This window comes from Citrus sinensis, chromosome 4 (assembly GCF_022201045.2).
Source record: "Citrus sinensis cultivar Valencia sweet orange chromosome 4, DVS_A1.0, whole genome shotgun sequence".
Lineage (NCBI taxonomy): Eukaryota > Viridiplantae > Streptophyta > Magnoliopsida > Sapindales > Rutaceae > Citrus > Citrus sinensis.
Window position 1 is genome coordinate 13,178,556 of NC_068559.1, and position 10,828 is coordinate 13,189,383.

Consider the following 10,828-nt stretch of genomic DNA (forward strand, 5'->3'; position numbering starts at 1 on the left):
GTTATATTCAAACCATCTTCACTCACGAAGCATCTAGGCTAGATACTCTCTGTGGGAACAATTCTTACTCACATAAGTATATATATTTTTAGGAGTATAGATTTCATTTTCAGTTATCTGCGATAGCGCATCAAAAATTTAACAAACAACAAAAACAAATCGAGTACAACTAACGATGGTGAACGAAGCCTTAAGTTAACCTTACCTTGTGTGGTTGACGATGATGAACGAAGACGAAGGTAGTGACAATAACAACGACAGCAGCTAGGACGATGAATAAGGAAGCAAATTAGTTGGAACTAGGAAGCAAATCAGTTCGAACGAGGAAGGTGGCAATGACTGTAGCGCCAACGCGCCTATACGGAGGTGACAACAACAGCGATGGTGTGGACATTTGTGAGCTTAGGTAACTGCCGTTAGGGTGTGCCTTGTGTGTATATTTGTTTTTCGTGATATATAGACGGGGGAATTAGGAATTTCATTTGTTTTTCTTTAACTTTCATTTTTTTTGTTTATTTCCCCTCTCAAAAGGGCAAAGTTGATTGGTTTTTTAATTTGATTCAGGTTTCTCGAACGGAAATTAAAAGCACTCGGATTCTAAATTTGACTTGTTTGGGTTCTAAAGATTAATCCAAATTTATTTCGGGTTCAGTTTAGCTAGGGTTAACCTAATCCAAATATGTTTGAGATTATGCTGGATTCTCAAATAATCATATTTATCAAACATAATAGATTTGAATTGTTCTTATGAACCCCATACACACACAATCCAAAAACATGCACTAATATTGCAAACTACTTGTTTCACTTACTGTAACTAGCTATTTGCCATCTACAAACAAAAAGATGGAAGTCTATGAATCCTTAAATCACTAACAGGCAAGCACACTTACACCTGAACTAGCTATTCAAGGCCCATATAGTACTATGGTTTTCGTAAGACTTAAATGTGCACAAGTACTACCAGCAATCTACCTCATAAGTGAAGAGACATCTAATAAATTTTCTTCACACAAACATTTATTTTGATAAATTATTGATGATAGAAATTCGATATGTATGATAAGATTCTATGGAAGCATTATGACAATTTCTGTGAATGCCTATGTAATGTGAACAGTGGGAGAAATGTTTACAGTGGCTTGAGGTAGCCAAATGCACTGTCATTCAATTGGTGATGTTCACAAATGTATAAACAAGTCGAATCACAGTTAAGTGAGCAAACTCTGGAGAACTATAAGCAATGAAACTTTATTGAGCTTAATTGTTATACAACTTTGCGAAATGACTTAACCCTAAATTGACTACATTTATAAAAATGACTTCAGCCTAACTCGGCTAGATCATCTAATCATGCATACTTGGTTAACCAAAATTTTCAGGGTTAGCCAAACAAGCTTTTACTATTGAAAGTAACCTTCAAAACTGGTTTGAATGTGCATGTCCTATTTCGCTTTAAGTGACCACTTAATCACTGCAGTGATGAGTTTCATGAATTTAAGCAGGCTATGAATCAACTGTTGCTACGTTTATTAAACAGGAATCAGAATGAATTGAAATTAGAATGATTATGAATGAGAATGAGCTAGAATGAGAATGGAAATTAAAATGATTTGTTTACATAACTGCAGGATTCGAGATCGAAATAAGTTGGATTGCCATTACTTTATTTACTTTGTTTTGGAATCGAAATCGGAATGAATTAAATTGTTACAAATTATTAAAAAGTAATGACAATAATATTAATTAAAACAATAAAATTAATAAATTTTAATACTAATAATAATAATAATTAAAATAATAAATTTAATATAATTTAATAATAATAATAATGACATTTAACTAATAATAAATAATAAATAAAATAATAAAAATAAATTTTAACATATTAATATTAATAAAATAAATAAATTTTTATATTTTTATATTAAAACAATAATAATAATAATAATAATAATAATAATAACAATATTATTATTAAATTATTATTATTTAAAATTATGATAATATGAATAAAAATAGTAATAACAATAACTAAAATAATTAAAATAATAAAGTATATTTTTTAATAATAATAATAATGACATTAAATAATAATAATAATAATTATTATTATAATAATAATTATACTAAAGGATCTATTTGCAAATAATACAAATTTTTTAGGTATTTTCATAAATTTCGTAGGAACCAAAATACAAAAATGACAAAAGTTGATTTGAGAGTAATTTAGAAATTATAAAAATTTAATGAGGTAAAATGGGAAATCTAGAAAATTAGGCTTGGGAATCAACCTCCTACCCCACTCCCCAATCCCAAATTTGGGTGCGGCCCACGATTCTGATTCCGGTTCCACTTTTATTTTATGAAATAAATAATGTTAATGATTTCAATTTTAAGTTCCAATTTCCTAATTCCTTAAGTAAACACTACCTTTACAAGCATTGCCCAAACGTCACAGGCTTGACTAGGCAATTTAACAGCATTTAGTAACTTATTTTGAATGAAGAAACCAGAATGTATTCAGGAGAATAATTTAAAGCAAGCTCATCAGTAACACATTGTGTATAGCCATATAATACGCTCTCCCTTCAACTTGTGTTCCCTTCAACTTGCGTTCAACAAGCCTAAAATTCCGTCAAGCCAATAGTGTATATAAACTAATCATGATATTACCATTGTCAAGTGTCACCCAATCACGTGTAGTTCACAGCAACCATGAAGTTTACAAATTACTAGATTGGATCTTATATACAGCTTTTCAATAGTATATATAGAGCTTTTCCTAATTTCCATCCTTTGCGACTGTAGACAATGATTTTCATTTATTTTTCTGCAATGATATCATTGAGGCTTGTTTTTGCACTCTTAGGGCAGGGCAAAATATTTGATCTGATCTGACCCGACTCAATCTAATCCGATTGGAAAAATATCGAGTTCGGATCGAATAATCCGGAAAACCGATCAGGTTAGCTTTGAAATTAATAAAATAAAGTTAATGAAACACAGTGGCAAACAAAACAACGTGAAACAAATCTTGGATCTAAGATAAAAAAAATCTGTAAACACACAAACATGCACTCACACCAAAAGCTCACACCACACACATAGAGCTCGGAGATTGGAGACGGCAAGACGCTAAACAGCAATCGCGTGAAGCAGCAACCAACAGATTGGAGATGCAACCTCGCAAAGCAGCTTCCAACAGTCACCGATGCAACCGCGCAAAGCCAAGCCATCGCTGCACCGATGCAACCGCGCAAAGCCAAGCCATCGCTGCACCGATGCAACCGCGCAAAGCCAAGCCATCGCTGCAACTGCGACGCGCCGACGCAATCTGCTGCACCTCGACCACTGTCGCTTGCTGCTGCTGGCTTCACCGATTACTGCAATTGCTGCAAATTGCTTCACCTCAACAGTCACTATCACCAAATTTTTCATGGTATTTGACTCTATTGAAACGAATTTGTGTAATGAGATAAGGTTGATTGTTTTGGACCTTATGGTTGATTGCTTCTGAAATTAATGAGACTACAAAAATTTAGAATGGATACTCATATAACCCGAATGCATTTTAACCCAAATCCAATCCGAACTCAACCCGAATTTTTGATTCGATCTGAATATCGGATGATTTTTTCTCCAACCTGATTGATCCAAAACCCGATCAGGTTAATTCAAACTCAATTTTGCCCACCCCTATGCAGTCTATGTTTAAAGACTATATTACTAACATCCCATATGATATGTACTCCAAATGGAGGAAAAACATGAAGAAATGCATAAATATATTACCATTATTTTTGCTTCCATTATTTCTAAGACCAAAAAAGTTCATAGATGTACCAATGCAGGTTTATTATTCAGTAATTCAGTTACTTTGCTATTTGCGGCTCAAGTACATTTAGACATTTCTAAACGATCACAAAATCGAGACCTAGTGCTGAGAAGAGATATCAATTTCTAAAATAAATGTGTATTTCTGTGTTACACACACAGTTGTTTGCTTAAGGAAAAGTAAAGCTATAAGCACGATTTGCTAACTCTTGGTTAGCCCCTCCCACTACTCAAGACTGAGGGAATAAACTTATTTGATGATTTTTATTCATGACAGAGGGTTTTTATATCCAAGTGCATTACAACTGCCATGAGCAAAACTAGGAACAATTAAGTAGAAAAAATCAGCAGAGTGGCTAACAACGTGGCTACTTTACTAACCATCTTTGACTTGGCTTATACTAGTTCAAATAGAATAAACTGACTCATTCTTGACCAATTCAAATAGAAATAAACTAGATTGTAATATTCTGGTAGAACTCAAAATATTCCATATCATCAAAATGTGTCACTGCAAAGTTTCCTTATGTAATTTTTTATACAAAATAACTTTCTATCTATATAGTTCATAACTAATATGCATACAAACATATTCCTTCATTCTAGAAAGAATTTTGTAAGACTGGAATAAGGTGACTGTCAATAAAGCATCTACATGAGAAAAAAGAAAAGGAAAGTGAAGGCAAAAATGATAGATCAAAGAGAATGTCTTCCATCACTTTAATGTGAGATTGCCATAAGCTTACCGTGTCTGATTTTGATGGCGCTGTTAATCTGCAAACCACCAAAAATTGGAATAGCTATGACTCTGCAGATTGATCCTCAGATACATCTTCCTCTTCCTTGTTACTCTCTGATACATCATCATTCTTTTGACCGAATTTCAAACGAAGTGGTCGCCCCATCAACTCCTGTAGGAGGAGCAATAAAATCATTAATCAAACCTGCATCTGATCAGACAAATAGAACGGTGAAGCACACAGGAAAATGTGTGACAAGCTGGGATTGTTTCTTGAAAAAATAAATAAATAGCAAAAGTAGAACTTTTGCTAAAAGTATAGAGCAGTAAAATACATAAGCAAAAATTTCATCCAATTATTAATCAATTATTTAAAATAAATGCACAAACAAAATTCATAAAAGTCATCCATATTCTACACTTACACGGCTGGAAAAAGTTCTTGAAAGCTCACAAACTACTTAATTACCATCCTCACAAACTCAGTCACTTTTTCTGATGACAGTGATACCTCTGTTTGCCGAATCCAACAAGGTGCGTGCAGAGAAAGTAAGTGGACAAGTAACCCAGAAAGCTAAAAGTGTTACTGATCCCAGTGGCTCCTATTAGCACATACGTCAAGCAATAATATGTCAAAAAGTCCCAATACTAACAAACCCTGATCTCTAGCAGTTTATACTATATAACATCCTCAAATCTACTTTCACTGCTAAAAAAATTATGAGAAGTGCTAATCCTATCATATTCCTTATGTTGCTTTCTTTTCATTTTCAAATTAGCTTCTAAAAGTTGAGAGATTTTATCAGAACCCCAAAAAAAATGAGTTATTAGTCTCTATTCACCAGCAGGCTACTTTGTAAAGGCAATTGCAGAGCTGTCTGAAACTGTAAATGGATGCATTATCTCAAACACTTGGGCCTCAATAGTGTACCAATATCAATATGTAATTTCTGACTTCTCTTTTAGATCAACATTTATTTCATGAAGCTGAAGGTTCAGTCAGAGAAATTGCAGACTAAGCAACCAAAAGCCGGAGAAAACCTTCACCAGAGCATTGACTACAAATTGTAGGAATCAGATGCATGTTATCGATGATTCATCGATATTTCCAAATGCATTTTTATCTTACATGTGTAAAACATCAAATCTATATAGTAAATACAAACATGAAACATGGAGTCAGGTTCCCACAAACACGAACAGAAGATTTTCCTTTAAGAGAATTGAATATGAGCAAAGTAAAAAGAAAAAGTAATAATTAAAAATAATAAAGTAAACTCAGCACGGTAATTTTAGATAATCTGAAATGCAGCATCATATTATCCCACAACAATATTTCAAGTAAACATACTAAGAGGATGGAGGATCACAATCCTAATCCAGAAAACATATGCAAGAGACAAGAAGTAAAAATAAGTTTAGCTTATTTTGCGAAAACAACCACAAGTTTACCCAGTTAATTAATGTGATTGAGCAGATAACTTATTTTCAGTTACCTTGCCATCCAAAGAAGAAATTGCTGCTTCTGCTTCTTCCTTTGTGGCAAATGAGACAAAGCCATACCCAGCGGATCTTCCTTCATTGCTCTCAAAAACAACCTTGGAGGAAACAGGATTAAAATTAGCTGAAAAAAATTCTCTGAGATGAGTAGATCTAACTTTCCAAGAAAGATTCGACACATAAAGCTTATGTTGTGTTTCTCTAGCAGGGGCACTTGCAGAACGTTGAGGTCGTGGTTTCTTGAATTTCTTTGCAAACTCAACCCTTATAATCCTCCCAGAGACTTCCTGCAATATGAAATCATAAACAAAGTTAACTTGCTTCCTAATGATAATTTTCCATTGGTGGTGATTAATATACACAAATTCAAAGTGATAGTTCTCACCCACTACAATCAAAGAAGTTAAAAGGGAAAACATAGCCGAGAAAAGAAGGCTAACTTAACTAGTAAAGTGAGGGAAAACGTAGCTGAGAAAAGAAGGCCTGACTCGAAGAAATAAAGTGAGGGAAAACACAGCTTAGAAAAGAAGGCTAACTCAAAAAATAAAGGAAACAATTGAGTTGTTGATGCAATACTACATTCTTGTTTAGCTCTACCGTAGACAGAAAAATCCTCCAAAATTCACATTTCTCTCACCCTCACAAACTAAGCCACCTAATATTATAAACTTCAGACTCTACTCCAGTTTGATAATGAGCAATAAAGAAAATGTGTGTGGTGAAAGCAAAGCCGCAAATTTCAGAAAGAAGGCCTTTAAGGAGAAAGATGAGGGAGAAAAATATTATCCCCTTTGTACAGACAAAATCACAGTATAGAGGTGTTTATACTGAAATAATATTTCAACTTCATCAAGTTAAAAAAAGGTTTTGTACCCAGAACAAAACAGCTTCTACAAGTATATCTAACAGTTGAGAACCCAGAATATTATGAGAGTAAAAAGATTTGAAGGATTAGATTTGGGGAGGCAGTTTTAAAAGGTTATTTGGTATTAATACCATACATCCTTGTGATAACGTTACTAATGATCTCTCAAACCTTTTTAAAATATTCTCCTTTTGTGTGGTGTGTGATTTATTTGATATATCAAGATCTAAAACATTCTCAGAAATTGCCTAACAAAACAAGATATCAATTTATTGCAAAGCGGTTAACAATACTCGTAGAAACAAGAAGAAGACAAAAATGGAAACAAATCAACAAGGATCAAATGATTTTTATCATTATGTTTAAACCAATTAAAGGGCCCTCAATTTTTAGATATATCAATAGTCATTTTGACCGTTTAAGAACATAAATGAATAAGAAACAAGAAAAATACAAGATAGTAATCAATTCAATTAACCAAACCACAGGACGGAACCTGAGTGTCGAATTGATTAACGGCAGCCTGAGCTTCTTCCGGCGAAGCCATTGTCACAAATGCAAAGTTTCTGTTTTTCCCACCTTTGTGCTTTATAATCTGCATTATAACACATAACAAATAGAACCCATATTAGAAAGAACATAAAAAAAAAAAATCAAAAGGGGAAAAGAGAGAGAGGAGAGGAACCTCAACATCTACAACAGTTCCACATGGGGCAAAGAGATTCTTGATTTCTGCAACAGAGAAAGACCAAGGCAAATTAAACACATATATCTTTCTCCTTATATTCTGTTTCTGTGTTTGTTCTGGTTTTGTTTGTACTGTTGTGTCTTGCAAAGTTGAGCATACTTGAAGGCAAACATTTCGTGTTGGAAAATTATAGATAAGTGAAGGAGTAGAATTGGAAGAATGGAGGAGCTTTATACAGTGCGGTAGTTTGGGAAATAAGCACGAAAACGAAAAAGGGTAGTTGGTTAAGAAGATTGACGTTGCTGCTGCTTCTAACGCTGCCATGGTTCGTTTGAGTGGGAGGAAGATAACGCTGAACAAAATGTAAGACACAGAATGGGGCTGGACTTTTTAGAGGTTAAATTGGTCAATTATGTTATCCTTAAGTGGCGCTATTTCCAACCCTTAAAAATAAACAGGGACGGCAATAGGAAGAGGAGGGTAGAAGATTGTCTTATATCTAGAGATGGCTAACAGGCCCTACCGTGCCGCCCAAGGCCCATCAAAAGAACTCCACGCATGTTCGTGTTCATGCCGTGCCGTATTTATTATGCATTTTATGATGTGTTGTGTCGTGTCAGCTCGGCATACATGACGTGTCCACACGTGTCCGTGTTCGTGCTCGTGCCCATGCCCACTCATGTCGTGCCCACACGTGTTGTGCCGTGTCGTGCTTAGGAAAAATAGCCCACTAATTTTATTTTTTTTAAGAGCGCATGTCAAGTTGTTTTATTTTTTTCAAGTTTATGTATTTTTTTTTTTTGGATCTATGTGCCTTTATTTAAATTTAATAGAATAAAAAATTCAAAATTCAAGTTCATATTCAATAATAATAAATTAATAATAATAAGAGAATGTAATATTAGTTGCTAAGTTTGACTCTATGGTATTAGAATTTTTTTTAGTACTTAACAACAACAATAATAATAATTTTTTTTAAGAGTTAACTTAATTGTTAACTTGGAATTACGTAGAGTCATCTATCATAGTTTATAATAATATTAATACATATGTATAAAATCATGATATTTATAATTTTATTTATTAAAATCATGATATCAATTATTTATTTAATAACTTATAAACATAAATCAATTATAATTTTTTTGAAACTAAGAATTAAATAAATTTAAAAAACTTGAACCAATAAAATATATTAAAGATTCAATTTCAAGTTATTTATAAAATCATAAAATTTTAAGTTTACTTTCATTAAAAAATGAAACGTGCTTATTGCGTGTTTTTTTGCGTGCCGTGCTTTGGCCAATCTCTAATCGTGTCGTGCTTTTAAAGCCCACGTGTCTAAAATCTAAGCCCAGCACGACCCACGTGCGTGCCGTGCCATGCCGCGTGCTCTAACGTGTTCGTGCCGTGTTGTACTGTATGGACACGTGTCGTGCCCGTGCCTCGTGTCGTCCGGCCCATTGGCCACCTCTACTTATATCCATTCTGGCAAATCATTTGAAGAGAGAGAATGGAATCCTCTAATGATTCTTTTTGTCTTAAATAGGATCTATTTCCAAGCCTTGACAGTCAAATTTTTTACAGTTTAATCTTTTGTACGGGTTCTGCTGTCCATTGCTGTCATTTAAAGAGATTGTTTGATATTTACACTGCAACAAGGTAATTTATAAAAATAGTCATAATATTTTTACATTTTTTAAATTTAATCCCTTAAACATTTTTCTATTTTCTATTATAACTACCTAAATCTTAAAATTTTGGATCAAATTATCCTCATCACTTTCATCAAATTTTCAAATTATGTCACTCTTGTAATATTCAACACTCTCAATAAATCTTAACACTCTCAACACCCTTAACAAACCTCAATACTCTCAACATAATAAAAATATAAAATCATCAATTGGAGAGCATTGTAAATGTTATTTTATGTTCTTACACAAATATGAATTTTTAATGTATTAAATCTATGGTTTAAGTTCAAAATTGATGTAGATTTTGTTGTAAATGTTGTTCTTTTTCATTTATAAAGTAATGTAATTTATTAAAGTAGTTAGATTTGAGTTGAGAAATAAAAAAAATCATTAAAAATAGTAAAACTTCGAGTTAGAAACGAAACCCAGGTTATGTGCGATGGGTTGAATTATGTACGACAGGCACTTGTGGCCCAACCTATTGCACAGAATTACAGTTAGGAGTGGGCATGGTTCGGTTTGGTTTGGTTCGGTTCGGATCAAAATCAACCAAAACTGATTTAAATTGGTTGTTTTATAAAAAGAACCGAATAAGAACCGAATTCAATAAGAACCGAACTCAAACGGATCTTTTTAAATCAGTTCAGTTTGGTTCAGTTTTTTCGGTTCTGAGTCTATTTTGAATTTCCAAATTTTTAGCCCATTGGGCCTCATGAATGTCATAATTTTTTTCAACAATTAATTCATCTTAATTTCATTACAAATATTAACAATAAATACAAAGTATTCAAAACACATTTTATCACTAATATCTTACTAACTACTATTAAGGTACTCACTACTCACAAAATATGAAATATTAAGATTTCAAAATACATAACCAAACTCCAATATTCCATCTACATAAACATAATGTTGTAAAGACAAATAAAAATAACAACAGTGATTCGGTTCTTCGGTTCGATTTTTCGATTCAGTTGAGTGAACCAAATACCGAACTAGTCTTTCGATTTTTTTATAAATAATATATTTCGGTTTTTAAAAAAAAATTAAAACCGAACCAAATTAGAATCGAACCGTTGGTTTGGTTCGGTTTTTTTAAGAATACGGTTTTTTTGTCCAGTCCTAATTACAGTATGTGCGACGATACTTTTTGGAGGCCATAACTTAGGTTATATGTGTCCGTTTTTTGCGTATAATATATTATTTCGAAGCTTATGACAAAATGAATCAAACCCATAACTTTTTTGCTGGTCTCCCCTAGTGTCAAACCAAAAATTTGCGTCAATTTAAGTGCGACAAGCACTTATTGCACATAAAGTTGCCTGTCGGGCATATTCCCTGTTTTGTGCTATATCCATGTAAAACGCGTCACATATACATACTACAAAACATGATAAAGTAAATATGCGACACATTTTACATAGATGTCACACAAACGGAGAATATGCGCGAGAGGTAACTTTATGTGCAATAAGTGTCTGTCACACTTAAATTGATGT

General features: G+C 33.1%; 1 protein-coding gene across 6 annotated transcripts; it reads right to left on the reverse strand.

Moving 5' to 3' along the window:
• Positions 1-2,948: 2,948 nt before the first annotated feature.
• Positions 2,949-8,081, reverse strand: LOC102624663 (RNA-binding protein CP29B, chloroplastic). 6 transcript variants are annotated; one of them, XR_003062273.2, is made up of 5 exons: positions 7,627-8,081; positions 7,438-7,536; positions 6,073-6,363; positions 4,584-4,748; positions 2,949-3,386 (listed from the first exon to the last, which is right to left on the reverse strand). XR_003062273.2 is itself a non-coding variant. In XM_025092759.2 (4 exons), the coding sequence occupies exons 1-4, from the start codon at positions 7,951-7,953 to the stop codon at positions 4,638-4,640; spliced, it is 828 nt and encodes a 275-aa protein (XP_024948527.1). In that variant the 5' UTR covers positions 7,954-8,080; the 3' UTR covers positions 4,294-4,637. The 6 variants fall into 6 exon arrangements, 1 of the variants encoding a protein (XP_024948527.1); XR_003062272.2 differs by having other exon boundaries at positions 2,949-3,405; XR_003062271.2 differs by having other exon boundaries at positions 2,949-3,516.
• Positions 8,082-10,828: the final 2,747 nt, after the last annotated feature.